The sequence below is a fragment of the Myotis brandtii genome, unplaced genomic scaffold, assembly GCF_000412655.1.
Source record: "Myotis brandtii unplaced genomic scaffold, ASM41265v1 scaffold454, whole genome shotgun sequence".
In the NCBI taxonomy this organism is placed as follows: Eukaryota; Metazoa; Chordata; class Mammalia; order Chiroptera; family Vespertilionidae; genus Myotis; species Myotis brandtii.
In genome coordinates this window covers 2,188,046-2,203,387 of record NW_005367354.1, presented here as the reverse complement: position 1 = coordinate 2,203,387, position 15,342 = coordinate 2,188,046, and the positions used below count along the sequence as shown (strand labels likewise).

The 15,342-nt window shown below is 40.2% G+C and overlaps 1 protein-coding gene across 8 annotated transcripts in view; it reads right to left on the bottom strand.

The window, feature by feature from the left end:
* ASXL2 (additional sex combs like transcriptional regulator 2) overlaps positions 1-15,342 on the bottom strand; it is an 82,890-nt gene that overhangs the window by 54,095 nt on the left and 13,453 nt on the right. For 3 of the 8 annotated variants that reach the window (XM_005874900.2, XM_005874901.2, XM_014546660.1), the window contains exons 2-3: positions 7,918-8,000; positions 7,698-7,700 (exon numbers count right to left, since the gene is read on the bottom strand). In XM_005874900.2, the coding sequence (XP_005874962.1) occupies positions 7,698-7,700; positions 7,918-8,000 (86 nt within the window). Of the gene's footprint in view, positions 1-6,842; positions 7,021-7,697; positions 7,701-7,917; positions 8,005-15,342 lie in introns of those variants that run through there. The other 5 variants (XM_014546656.1, XM_014546659.1, XM_014546657.1 and 2 more) reach the window with 4 other exon arrangements.

Below are 15,342 nucleotides of genomic sequence, written 5' to 3'. Positions count from 1 at the left end.
TCTTCCCATGCATTTCAATTTCCAAGGAGCCATCATAAAGCCATCAGCTATGGACCCTAAGGTTTAGTAGCTTCCCTTTGATCCATAATGGAACTCATTGTGAAGCTCAAGAACAATGAATAGGAATATTTTTTGCCAATATCCAAGCATTTTGGTTTTTTTGATGTTGCTTATTAGTCCTTTCGATATCCTTACAAGGTTTGTGGGCTTGAAAGCAGATTGCAACTAGCAGATAAAGAAAATGCAGACGAAACTCAAAGGTATCTAAGCCAAACTTACATAAATATGGTACCAATTTCATAATGTTCTTCATTCTTAAACTGAGCTCTTTCTAATGAAATCACCTCAAGGCAACTTAGCTTGGCAAATAGTCAAATTATCTGCTTTGGGGGAATAATAATTTCCCCCAAAGCAGATCATTTGAGAATGTTGACTTTATTGTCCTTGCTGTAATTTTACATAAGAAGAGGTGGGGGAAAGTTAGGTGATGGGATTAGTTATTGGTGTAAGTTGGGCTAACACATACTTAAATATATGTGAGAGAGATTATTTTGTTCACAAGTAAATGTATTAATAGTAATACAATGTGCAATGCGGACTCCTCCAAAAAAGTAAATTTCAATCTGGCAAATGTTTATTGAGTATGATCTTTGCTAGATGGTCCCCAGAGTTCTTTACAATTCCAACTTGTTTGGGATACAAGACTGAAACACATAAGAAGAATTCCTTGTTAGGTAACAATTTTGAGCTCTGCATGACAACAATATAAAGATCTATTTAAAAGCTGTTAAGGTGTCCAGCCGCATGGCTCAGTGGTTGAGTGAAGACCTATGAAACAGGAGGTCACAGTGCGATTCCTGGTCAGGGCACATGCCCACGTTGTGGGCTCGATTCCCAGTGTGGGGCATGCAGGAGGCAGCCGATCAGTGATTCTCTCTCATCACTGATGTTTCTGTCTCTCTCTCCCTCTCCCTTCCTCCCTGATATCAATAAAAATATATTTTAAAAAATAATACAAATAAAAGCTGTTAGGGTAAGTTCTCAAATGTACTGCCTGTTTCAGAAGCTAAGTTGTTAGTAAAATGGCTGTAGTTTAAATTTCAAATTATTCCAGAAAGTAATTTATAATTAGAAAGCAACTAACCTAATACTGTTATATGTCAGCACATAATACAGAATTGATTTGAAAAATAATAGAGCACATATGCTAATCACAATGGATATAGAGGCGGTATGATATGCTGAAAAGAGCAAAACCAGAAGCAGCAAGCCTCCGTTTCTAGTTTCACTGACCTAGCTGTACGACCCTAGCCAGGTCTCAATCTCCATGGGCCTTAATTCTTCAATAATAAAGTGAGATGTAACCATAATATCCCAATTATCTTTTCCAGCTATAAAATTCCATGACTAAATTATGTGGTTTGAAAAAGGGGTTGCGGAAGGAGAAGAGGAAGAAGAATGCAACAGAGATTACCCACTTGGGGGATAGTGATAATCAGGGGCATCACACTGTACTATAACTAAACTTCATTTACAAGGAATGCATGGCCAAGTCATCTGCTTATTTCCAAATCTGTCAGTACTACTATATAAACAGCACTTATTTCTTCCTTTCCAGGTCTTTTTCCATAAAGAACCAATGCTTTTAAATAATTCTCAACTTCTTTCAGAGGTAACAAATGATGATCACCTAATTTAAAAGCTAAGCCGTTAGCCCTGGCCAGTGGTCTCAGTGGTTAGAGCGCCACAGTTCGATTCCCAGTCAAGGGCATGTACCTGGGTTGCAGGTTGATCCCCAGTCCTTGTAGGGTCGCATGCAGGAGGCAGCCAATTGATGTTTTTCTCTCGCTCTCTCTCTTTCTCTGCCCCTTCTTTCCTCTTTCCCTCCCACTCTCTCTAAAGATCAATGAGAAAAAAGTTTTCTTTGGGTGAGGATTAACAAAAAAATTAAAATAAAATAAAAGCTAGGCTGTTGGCTACACTCATTAACTACATAACTTACTGTTCCTCACCAATCTTATGGTGTAAAATATTCAAATTCATGACTCACCAAAATTACTAATTATTATGTGTCATGAACCCGGGGACCACTCATGAATGGTCTAATTCAGAAAATACTCAATCTGCAGATGATGAATTCATGAACACTAGAATCTTCCTAATTTCATTTTCCTCTTCTACTCATGAAAGATAAGAAACACTAATAAGAGAATAGGATCTCGGGAAATGAATACTCTTCTTTCGCTTCTTTCCTCAAAACTCTCTCTGTTAGCTGTTAATAATAAGGATCAAGATTATATAGCTAATAGGATGAGCAAAGCAAGTTAAGACTCCAGTGGGAGAAGCATTAAAAGCAATGGCTACTTTAGAAGGAAGGCCTGCAGTCCTACACACTTAATGCTGTAAAAACACATTTATAAACATTAATGGCAGCCACAGCTGATGGTGGGAAGAAACCTGCTGTACAACAGTCTAAGAGGAGAAGTAGTAATGAGCTGTTGAGACCAGTAAATGGTGAGCAGGAACAGTCCCAAAGTATACATAAGCACTTTGATCTATGTACTATTCTATGTATACGTTTAATCAATATTATGTATGCTTAATGTCTATATTTAGTTGCTCTTTTCTGATAACAATCCAGAATATCCAAATTGCACACAAATAGTCTCTTGAGTTCTTAACTATTAGATACATACTGGAATGTTGGAAGGACTATTTATAATTTATACTGGACAATGCACACTTTTTAGTCTGGAATTTTCCAAAAGTAAACCTTTATATTTAAAAAACTGTTTTCAGTACCTGACTTATAAACTTAGGCTGTAACATAAGTCAAAGTATCTTATCACAAAAGAAAAAGGATTTTTAAATTCTGTAACACATCAGGAACTATTTACTCATCAACATCTGAAACAAATTAAGCAAGATTCTTCAAAATGGGAAAGCAGACAAAAAACTACAAAGGGAGCCCTGACTGGTCTGGCTCAGTGGATGGAGCGTCGGCCTGCGGACTGAAAGGTCACAGGTTCGATTCCGGTCAAGGGCATGTACCTTGGTTGTGGGCACATCCCCAGTAGGAGGTGTGCAGGAGGCAGCTGATTGATGTTTCTCTCTCATCGATGATTCTAACTCTATCCCTCTCCCTTCCTCTCTGTAAAAAATCAATACAATATATTAAAAAAAAAAAAACTACAAAGGGAAAAAGTGTTGAAATCCATGTATTGAGGACTGGGAAATAAAAATAAAACTGTAAAAAAATAGCACATCTTCAATAAGCACAGTATCCATTTCATTCTATAACCTGTCTAAAAACTTTAAAGATTATAAGATTACCATTTGACATATCACAGCAACAAGAGAATAAGTTATAACTACATTTGAATGTGATCTTCCAACTTATATTTCATACATTCATTAATAAATAGGTTTTCAATATCAGTTATATGCCAAAGACTATGGGGGAGGGGAGGCAGGGCGGGGCAGGTAGAGCAAACAGTGCCACTGCCCTAATGGAGCTAGCTTCAACTATAGAGAAGCTACATAATATCACAACAATATGTAATTTTAAACCTTAAGTGCCATGAAGAAACAACACAGAACACTATAATAAACTAAAAAAGGAAAATGTAATCTAGACCAGAAAGTCAAAGTTTTCTGAAAAAGACATTCAAACTGACACCTGAAAAATAAATAAGAGTTAAGTGAGGGAAAGCACATTCCTTGCTAAAGCATCAGCAGGTATCAAGGCTGCAGTGGGCAGCAAATTGCCTACATATTTGGGAACTGACAAGCCAAAACTGGCATTTAAAGCTATGAGAATGGACGAAAGTACACGTTAAGGTGGAGAGAAGGTAATGAGAAAAAGAGAGAAGAAAAACTTAGAGAGGAAGGAAAGCAGGAATGTTTGTGGTCACTTCAGGCAACAAAACAGTTTCAAGAAGGAAGCAGTAGTCAGCTGTGATAAATAATGCCCACAAGAGAGGTGAGAACTAAAGTCCCATGGAGTTGGCAAAATATAAGTCACTGATGACTTAAAAAGAACTGTGTTGTGGTCACGTAACTGCACCACCATGTAAGTTCTTCCTTCTGTTCTTTTTTTTATTTACTTTCTTTACTTATTTACTATTCTTGCCTACTCCCTAGAAATGATAATGACAAGTTTAAAGTCACAGAGCCTTACTATGTTAGAGCTGGATGAACCTGCAATTGGCATTTTGACCTAAAGGACTGGTGAAGTCTGATCTCTACATACCAGATTTCCTGACCGATTTCCCCAGTGTGTATCAAGTCTAATTTTATGAAAAGAAATGAAATCCCTAGCTCATCCCATTCTATAAGACCCAATAGTGTTATAAACGGATATTAGAATACCTTAACTTAATTCATTCCTTAATCACAATAATCACTTATCCTCTTCTCCTATAGCCTTATACAAAGTGATCTGTGATTAAATGGGTATGGTGCTTTAACTCTAATCTAATATGACTAATTCAAATAACAACTTGAAATTATATCATTGATACATTTTAAAATAATTTACAAAAAGTACATTTAAGAGCTAACATATTTCAAATACATTTTAATGTTTTAATTTACAAATGTTCACACAATTTTTCAGGGGCATACGTTATATAAAGCAAGTTATACTAATTTATACTTCATTGTTTTATATTAATAAAGCAAACTTAATTTATTCCCAACCTACTGACATTTGGCCACAAGTCAAAAGTTTTTAACTTCATTAGCAAAGAAAGGCAATAAAAAAATCTCAAATTGAATTTCATGGTAAAGAAAAGAAAATGAGAATGAAAATCTACAATATTTTGTTGTTTATTTACAAGTGTATCAGCATAACTCACTATTTCTCAATAGGAATACTACTGGCATTTGAGGTGAACAATTTTTCAATGGAAGACATATAGCATCCCTGTTACTTTCTAGTCATTGTGGCAATCAAAAAACAGCTCCCCTCCCCCCAAAAAAATAGCTCCCCAAAATTCTGAACACGTTCCCTAAGGGTGTTAAATAATACGGCCTCCCATTGAGAACAACTAGTAGCAGTTTTAAAGTACGAGCTTTTCTATCTCAATGAAAATATCTCTAATGTAGACTCCCAGATTTCTGCCTTAATCTACAAATAATGTTGAACATAATTTTAACATTTTTTTATGACAAGGGGTCTTAATTATGGACAGTGACTATTATATCCTACCCTATCTATATTATAACAAAGCCCGTGGCCATAACGCCATAACGCCCAATGACTGGTCACCAGGAGGTGCATGGAGCACCTCTTGGTCCCTCCCCCCCTCGCCTGTGAGTTGCTTGCGGCGGTGGGGTGGTGCTCACGGCTCACACTGCACAGCCCACAGGCTCCGATCGCAGCAAGGCTGGCAGCAAGGCCTGTGCGGGTGGGCAGGGCTGCGAGGGCATGGGTGGGGTGCACGCGGGTGCGCGGGGCTGCCAGCATGGTGATGCATGCGGGTGGGCAGGGCCGCACGATTTCGCACACTGGGCTTCTAGTATATAATAAAAGTCTAATATGCAAATTGTCCCCTTGACCAGAGTTCCGCTGGGAGTTCGACCGCTGGACCAGTCGCTATGACGTACACTGACCACCAGGGGGCAGGCGCTCCAACTGACAGGTTAGCTTGCTACGGGCGCTAATGGGCTGGACTGGAAAGTGAGGTGTGAGGTGAGAGCTGTCAGGAAGCTCCCAGGGTTTGGCCCAAGCCTTGGGCGAGGAGGGCGGGGGCAGGAGCCAGGAGGGTCCCAGTGGCGCGGGAGGCTGGCATGGTCATTAGCAGCCTGTGGTGTTCTCAGTGAACAACTTATAATCTTCTGAGATGCTTCTTTTTATTTGTTAAGTTTCACTAACTACTCCAGGAGAGTGGGTAGCACCATTACAGGGGACAGGCCAGGCACGCCTTGGCCTCGGAATCCCAGGGACGCAGCAGTGTGGGGGGCGGGGCTGAGTTGGAGAAACCAAGTCCAAATTTGAAAGGAAGCAGGAGGCAGTAAGGGGCAGAGGGTGACAGCTGCGCAGGGGCCTAGAAAAGCTGCTGGGTGGGGGCAGCTGAGGAGCCCGATGCCTCTCCCAGGGGACAGGCTCCACGTCCCTCCCTGTCCCCCCTTAACCCCCCATGACCCGTCACCCCAGCTCTCCTCCAAGGCCCCACCTGGGCTCGCCCTGCACAACCCCGCCCCGCCTCACACAGCCCTGCCCTGCACAGCCTCACCCCGCCCCCGCAGAGCCTTTGGGGAGCTCCACCCCCAGAGGAGAAAGGGGGAGGCTTCAGACAAAAGGTCGTAGGAGGAGGGGGCAAGGCAGGGCCCACCAAGTTAGATGGAAGGGAGGGAGGGAGAGACCCCACAGGACTGGGAACAGAGATGGGTGGGGAAGGAGGGCCATGCAGAAACATCGTCCTTGGTTGAAGTAGAAATCCTGACCCCATTTTACAGACCCCCAGCAGTGTGTGTGTGGGGGGGGGGGGCCGAAGACAAAAGAGGGTGTGAGGGGACTGGATGGATGGAGAGCAGTGACGTTTAATTCATGGCCTATTTATTTTTATTTTTGTTAATATATTTTTATTGATTTCAGAGAGGAAGGCAGAGAGAGCGAGAGATAGAAACATCAATGATGAGAAAGAATCGATTTGCTGCCTCCCACATGTCCCCTACTGAGGATTGAGCCCACAACCCAGGAATGTGCCCTTGACCAGAATCGAACCCAGGACCCTTCAGTCCGCAGGCCGGGGCTCTATCCACTGAACCAAACCATCTATGGCCTATTTAAAACCGCTGCAGTAGGCTGAGCAGGGGTCTTACTACGATGGTGTTACCTGATAATGAGGGTGTCTCTCCTTATGTTGGGGTAATCAGAACTGCAGTGAAGTAAAGACACACCCATGGAGCCTGCAAAGGGTTTTCACGCACACGATGCAATGCAATTTACTTCGTGTGGCAACTGAAGAGGGTGAGCAGAGCCTAGGAAGGACATGAGGTCTCCAAGACCAGGGGCTGGAGGGAAAGTGCGTGCTGAGCATTCTGCATCGTGAGTTACAATCTATATATATGAAAGCCTAATATCCTAAGTGTCTGACCAAGCAGTGGACCAACCGGTCGCTATGACGTGCACTGACCACCAGGGGGCAGATGCTCCAACCGGTAGGTTAGCTTGCTGCTGGGGTCCGGCTGATCAGAACTGGGTGAGATGGGGCTGGACATGCCCTGGAACCCTCCCACGGTCCCTCCCCGGCCACTGGCCCCAATTGGCCCCAATCGGGACTGGGCAAGATGGCCCTGATCGGCCCCGATCGCCAGCCAGGTAGAGGGACTCTACCTGTGCACAAATTTTGTGCACCAGGCCTCTAGTTGTAATATAATTGAGGCTCTTAGAAATTAAAGTATTTTTACCTTCAATCCTATATTAATTTACCCCAGGCTGCTTTATTTGAATATAATAAGACTAATATCTAAAATATATATTCCTTATATGTATATTTTCCATTGTATTCTTTGTGGCCAAAGTTATTTTTTCCTAGACTGCCTACCTCTAGCACTCTCCTGGCACTAGAGTACTTTTTATCTGCTAATGACCAAACTTACTAAATCAAAAGCCTGAATTGATAGATGAAGGCTTGAAGATGGCTCTAGGCCGCATAAGAATTAAAGTGCATGGGTGTAGAGATAGTTACCTTCTAAGAATTTATTAAAACTTACTTTTGGTTTTATAACTATGCTATGATTGAAAATGCCAAAGATCTGACAACTGAATAAATAAAAAATTAACAATGCAGTTATCACTAAATAATCTTCAGGATTGAAATACACTGCTATATACTATAAAATACTCTAATCATGGACTATAATTATAATATTAATTTGGACTGTACTAATAATATTTAAATAACTCACCTGATTTCTTTTAGTCCTTCTCTCTGGATAACTTGAAGAATTTCTTTATGACTCATGGGTGTATTGGGGTATTTTTCTAAGACCTGAGAAACAAGTATATAATAATAAATTATTTTTCTTATTGTAAGTTCTTATTCTTATTATAATTATATATATATATATAACTATATTCCTTATTCTTATTAAAAGTATGTATTAATTTCATCCAGCACATACATATCCAGAGATTTTTCATCCCTTATATTTGGGATAAGAAAATTGGAAAGTTAATGAAATATAAATAGGATCTTCTCTCCTTTAGTCACAAACAAGTCAAACCTGAAGCAGAAATAGATAAAAAGGGTATGATTAATAACTCAATTATTAATTATTAGTGCATAATATGAAATAGTGTTTACTTTCTGTCTCTACCCCTACATCATAGGCCTGTGTACCTACTATAAGCACCTTAAAGACTATCCATTTCCAGCAAAGCCTAATGATACAGCATGGATGCTCAAAAATGCATAACCAAAACAAATTAATACAGTTATAATGAAATTAAAATGGTATCTGTGTTCTGTTAGAGAATAAGCACAGTTTATCCTGTCTCTCCCACTGAATATATACAACTAAAAACCTAAACAGAATACATGCAGCAGCTATCTGAAGACTCTGAAATGGTAGCAGTTGGCTTGAGGGAGGAAACCACAAGTAGAAGTACCATGGGACTACTTAGCCTGGACTCAATGGCAGTCCATACTCAAAACTACACTCTAAGTGCAGGCAGAAATGATTTCAAGAAAGGACTTTTCCTTTTTGGTCTGAAGAGCAGAGGGAGGACCCTCTGGGATTTTGTTTTGTTTTCCCTTTCTCTTGGCCCCTGTCCCCAGGCAATCTAAAGGCAGCAGTTGTGGCAGTGATGATAATAGCAATGGATAGACAGGGACCTAAATTTCCAAGAAAGGTCCCATGAGTGTGAAGGGAATCCTCATGGCTTATATTCGTTCTCTACCATCTTGCTGCTTGGCATGGAAGGCAGATGTGATTGTGGAAGTGTGTAGCAAAACAGAAATGACAAATCCAGTTATCCAGTGACAGGACAAGGGAGAAGGGTCTCTAGAAGCCAGAAAGTGAAAAAAAAAAAAAAAAAAAAAAAAAAAAAAAAGGAGCTGAAGAAAGAGATATCATAAAGTTCTTTAAAAAACTCCTGAGGTCACCCCAAACTATGCATATGGGGCTCCGACCCTCAACATACTACTTATCTGGTTCTCAAATTAGCCACTAGGAGGCGCATATGCAGAACAGACCCAAACAGTATGTATCTGTCCAATTTTTCCAACACCATTTATTGAAGAGACTGTTCTACTTTATTGTATGCTTTTGCCTCCTTTGTCAATAAGAGTTCTATTTTCATACTAAATTTGTTAAACTTATACTGTCACATTTACTGCAAATACTTTTCCAGTCTATTTTTCATATTTTCATTTCTGTTGTTTTTCCATGGAGATTTCTATTAATTTCATGTATTATAACTGATTGGTCTTTTTTCTTTAAAGAATAATTTATTTCCCAGCTGGCGTGGCTCAGTGGTTAAGCATCGATGCATGAACCAGGAGGTCACAGTTCAATTCCTGGTCAGAGCACTTGCCCGGGTTGCAGGCTCAATCACCAGTGTGGGGCATGAAGGAGGCAGCTGATCAATGATTCTCTCTCATCACTGATGTTTCTATCTCGCTCTTCCTCTCCCTTCTTCTCTGAAATCAATAAAAACATTTTTTAATTAAAAAATAATAATAGTGATTTTTACAAAGAGAGAGAAATATCTACGCGAGAGCGCAACATCGGGCGGCTACATCCCGCACACCCCCTACCAGGGATGGACCCAGCAACCCAGGCATGTGCCCGTGACTAGGAATCAAACAGGCAACCTCCTGGTGCACAGGACAACACACAACCAACTGAGCCACACCAGCCAGGGCTCTTTTTGTTTTAACATGTCTACATTTAAATATACCTTCCCTCCCTTCAATAGCTTAATATTTTTCATTTTCATTTGACTCTTTTAATTTACTTATTTTTAATAGGAAAATGTGTAAAGACAGAATGAGAAAAATGTAGACACACACCAGAGAAACCAAAGAGGAAAAACTGAAGAGGAAAAACTGAAGAGAAAACAACATGGCTACATATATTTCTGAGCAAAAATACAGTATTCCATTACATTACTATTACAATATTATCAGTGTATTGCAATGATATTATTTTTTTTTACCACAGGTTTAATATAAATGAAAATACTAGTTTTATAAAAACATTTAGCTTAATTTAACCACAGGAGGGCAGTGTTTATCAAACAAAATATTCCATTGGAACTGTTTATGGAACCACATAACACAATTTTTAGAAACTACTTTGATAATCTGAATAACTGCACAGCCCAGCTGGCATGGCTCAGTGATTGAGCCTCGACCTATGAACCAGGAGGTCACGGTTCGATTCAGGTCAGGGCACATGTCCAGGTTGTGTGCTCAGCCCCCAGTGTGGGGGTGTGCAGGAAGCAGCCAATCAGTGACTCTCTATCATGATTGATGCTTTTATCTCTCTCTTCCTCTCTGAAATCAGTAAAAATATATTAAAAAATAAAATGTACAGATAAAAAAACATGAATCTTTATAGATTTACTTCAGTGTTTTATGGCTTACTTGCTATCCAAAACCTTTAATTAGGTTAATTAATGCCACAGTAATGAATGAGGTCACCCAGGAAATATGCAGAATGACTGATTAGAGCCTAGGCTACAGAGCCAATATACCAATGTTTACGAGTCAGAGGAGGAAAACTAGGAAATAAACTAAGGAATGGCCAGAGAAACTGGAAGAAAACCAAAGAATATGGTGCCTCACAAAAGACAAACACATTTTAAGAAGGATGAAGTGGTCAACAATGTCAAAAACTGCCTAGAAGTTGAGATAACAACTTCAAAATTCACTGGACTTACGTAGCAATAAGAAGCCTTTTAACTAGCTTTACAAGTTTAGATTCCATTTCATCAGGAAGGAAGAAATCAAATTTGAGGGGGTTTAGCACTGCATGGGAAGTCCAAAGTTGGCAACAGGGTGTTAAAACAACTCCTAGAAAAGTGAAGGAAATCTGAATTCGAGGAATTTTGTTAAATGGATTTGAACAAGTTTCACTGGACAAGGATAAAAGGAGACCGAAGTATCCTTAGCTACCTCAACTTTCCCCATCCCAACACGAGAGGCAAATAGATGCAGACACAAATGAGACAAATCCCTTAATTACCCGAACTTGTGCTAATTTGACACTCAGAAACAAAATTCAGAGGATGCAGTATTCCACACCTACCAAACTCACCATACAAACACTCATGGTGTGAGTTCAGAACTGAACTGACAATAACAAGGAATACATGGAATTTAGACAGAAGAAATAACTTATAGAGCCAAATATTAGAAAAGGAAAGAAGGAAAAGGACCTTACCTGGCTGCTTAGCAGTATCTCTTGATCACTACCTCTGTCCTGAGATGCACTTCTCTGTTCAGCTTCTGTGACACCAGACTCTCCTTGTTTCCCTTCTACCTCCTTCACCAGCAACTTTTCATTCTCCACAATCTTTTAATGTTGATTTTCCTCAGGATTCTCTTGTCTCAATTTCTACTGCCCTTGGGCATTTCATCCTCCCATGTTTCAAAAGTATTTATGCTCCTACAGCAGCACTCTATAAAGCCCCCGTAGTACTTACCACACTGTCTTTATTATAATTGCACTTTAAATCATCTGTCCTGCCCACTGGTACATAAGCTCAGGAGGGCTGGGACCATCTGTCTTATTCTTTTGGTATCCCCAGTGCCTATCTATGGGAGGTCTAAAACCTGTGATGATTGACTGAGGAATCAGGAACACAGGCTTTAGACAATAGTAAAATTGCTTCTCTCTACATATTTTTTAAACAAGAAAGATGAAAGGTAAGTGCAATTGCAAATAAGTTTGTAGATTCAGGGGTAGAAACTTGAATATAAGAAGTGGCTGAGAATATTTAAATACAAATCTATACAAAGAGGCAGCTTAGGAAAACCAGAGATTACATAGGCTGGCTTCGTAAGTCCAGGGGTAGTCTTACCTCAATTCTGAACAGCTCTAATCAAGTCATTCTGATATAGTTCATTCCCAGCTTAGATTGTTTTTATCTGATTATCCAAGAAGTCCAGATGTTATGTGCACTCCCTAGTTTAAGCAACAAAAAAGTTCTCAAAACCTAATTTTCTCAAAATTCTGAAGAATTAATAATAACACTTAATGTTTTTCTAGCATTTAAGTGTCAGGTACTATCCTAAGTGCTTTACATATATTAGCTCATTTAATCTTTACAACAAACCTATGAGGTAGGTACTATTATGACATTTTTTTAGATACGAAAACTGAGGCACAGAGAAAATAAGTCACTTGACCACGGTCACATCGGCTAATACGTGATGGAGAACAAAATTCTTTGCTCCTAAGCCTTATGCTACATATACTCCCTCTCCATCAGTTACACATCCACACTACTCCTAAAATTAACTCTTACTTTAATGGACATTTACTAAGTACTCCTTAAATATCAAAAATTGGGGATACAAAGATGAATAAGAAACAAGTCCTGCCGAAACCGGTTTGGCTCAGTGGATAGAGCATCGGCCTACGGACTCAAGGGTCCCAGGTTCGATTCCGGTAAAGGGCATGTACCTTGGTTGTGGGCACATCCCCAGTAGGAGATGTGCAGGAGGCGGCTGATCGATGTTTCTCTCTCATCGATGTTTCTAGCTCTCTATCTCTCTCCCTTCCTCTCTGTGAAAAAATCAATAAAATATATTTTTTTTAAAAAAGAAAAGAAACAAGTCCTGTTATTCACAACTAGGGTAGAGAGAAGATGGGGAAGGGAGAGACAGACAACTATAATATGAGAAGAAATACTAAAAAAGACATAAAGAACTACAGAAACAAAGGTAAAGAACCTTTAATTCTTCCTATTAAAATTATGCAATATTTCAAATAACATTAACTACAAAATAATAAAACTCTTATGTACCAACTAACTAACTTTGTCAAATCCACAAAGGACCAGTGTCAACCAGAAATTCTCAATGACAACAGGAGCGATACACACATAGTGCTTTTTGTCAACATGCAACAATTATGGTCAACAATTGAGCAAATATTATGGTCAGCACTGTGCCATATGCTGAAATACAACAGTGAATAAGATAGATTTAATTCTCCTAAGCCGGTGGGGAACCAGATGTTTAGTCAAACAACAAATAAATAAAATAAAAACTTGTAAAAAAAAAATCCACAAAGGAAATGGAAGAACTTTCTGAAAAGATAGAAAGTTAGCAATTCTAATGGTAGAAACAGACAATAAATATGTAAGCAAAAAAATATTTTAAAATAGTGGTTTAAGTGCAATAAACAAAATAAAACAGGGTGATAAGGTTTATAGTAAATGAGAAAAGAGATAATTCTGAGCAGTCAGGCCTCAATGACTACCCAACATTTAAGCTGAGAACTATATGACACGTAGCCAGGCATGGTAACAAGAGTGGGCTTAATATGGAACACTAGCTGTGTAAGGAATAAACTGTAAGGGAGTGTCAATATCCTGCAACACACACTGCCAACATCCTATCTTTGCTCATGCCATTCTCTGTATCTGACTTAACTTCTCCACTCCATACCTGAAAGTCTGTCACCTAACAAAATAGCAAAAGTTTTCAAAAGTGGAAATATTCAATCCTTCAAGGGTTCAGTAAGACAGGCGCACACACATTACACAGCTGGGACAGTAAAGTGATACACCTTTCGGAAAACAATTTGGTAACATGTAACTTTAAGGGCCTTTCAAAGATTGACATCCTCTTACCCAATAACTTTTCTTCCAGCAATCTATAAAAGCCAAATAACAGAAATACATACAAGATCTAGGCACAAAGGTGTTCACTGCAGTTATTATTTGAAACAGTTATAAAAATAAACAATCAGCCCTAACCGGTTTGGCTCGGTGGATAGAGCGTCGGCCTGCGGACTGAAAGGTCCCAGGCTTGATTCCGGTCAAGGGCATGTACCTTGGTTGCGAGCACATCCCCAGTAGGAGGTGTGCAGGAGGCAGCTGATCGATGTTGCTCTCTCATCGATGTTTCTAACTATCTCTCTCCCTTCCTCTATGTAAAAAATCAATAAAATATATTTTTAAAAATTAAAAATAAAAAAATAAACCATCAAAATTCCCAATATTAAGATAATAAATCAATTTAACTCCCCCTCCCAAAGAGATCTCTAATTCAATAGCAAAGCAGAAACCACAGGTCTCTTTATCTTTATGGTAATCCAATTAGACAATGCCTGAAAGACAGGAAGAACTCAATAAATTATTTCTAAATTGAAAACAGTGATACATTATGTTGTCATTAAAGATATCTTTAATCAGCCTAACCGGTTTGGCTCAATGGATAAAGTGTCGGCCTGCAGACTGAAGGGTCCTAGGTTCGATTCCAGTCAAGGGCATGTACCTTGGTTGCGGGCACATCTCCAGTGGGGAGTGTGCAGAAGGCAATCTGTCGATGTTTCTCTCTCATCGATGTTTCTAACTCTCTATCCCTCTCCCTTCCTCCCTGTAGAAAATCAGTAAAATATACTTAAAAAAAAAAAAGATATCTTTAATCAGCCCACCTGGCATGGCTCAATGGATAAGCATCGACCTATGAACCAGGAGGTCATGGTTTGGTTCCCAGTCAGGGAACGTGCCCGGGTTGCAGGCTGGCATGGTGGGATGTGCAGGATGCAGCGGATCAACGATTCTCTCTCATCATTGTTTCTATCTCTCTTTCCCTCTCTCTTCCTCTCTGAAATCAATCCTATATAACAGCTAATATGCAAATGGTTGTCACGCCCTCATGCTCTCACGTGGGGGTCGGGGGACCTGAGACCAAGACGCCACACCCCCCGCTCCGGCGCTGGGGGACCTGAGGCTGGTCTGGGGGACCTGAGGTCGTGCCCCCACCACGGCGGGGCTTGACAGGGGACCTGAGGCTGCGTCCCCGCCCAGCAACGATTGACGGGGTCCTGAAGCCATGCCCCCAACCCCGGTGCCAGGGCCAGGGGACCTGAGGCCAGGCTGGGGGCCTTAAGGCCGCACCCCCCATCCCGGTGCCCTGCGGGGCTTGATGGGGTGGGGCCGGCTGGGTCTGGGTCTCGTGCGATTTTGAGCCTCGCAAGGGTGGTCAGGGACTTGACTCTGGATCGCGCGGCGCGCCCCAGACTCTGAAAGGAGGGAGATTTTCATATACATTTTACTAATTTTCTTTCATCTCTGACACTTCTATTATAGAGAAAGGGCAAATAGCAATATTAAAATATTTCCTCTAATTAATTCCCTTTTAATGTGCA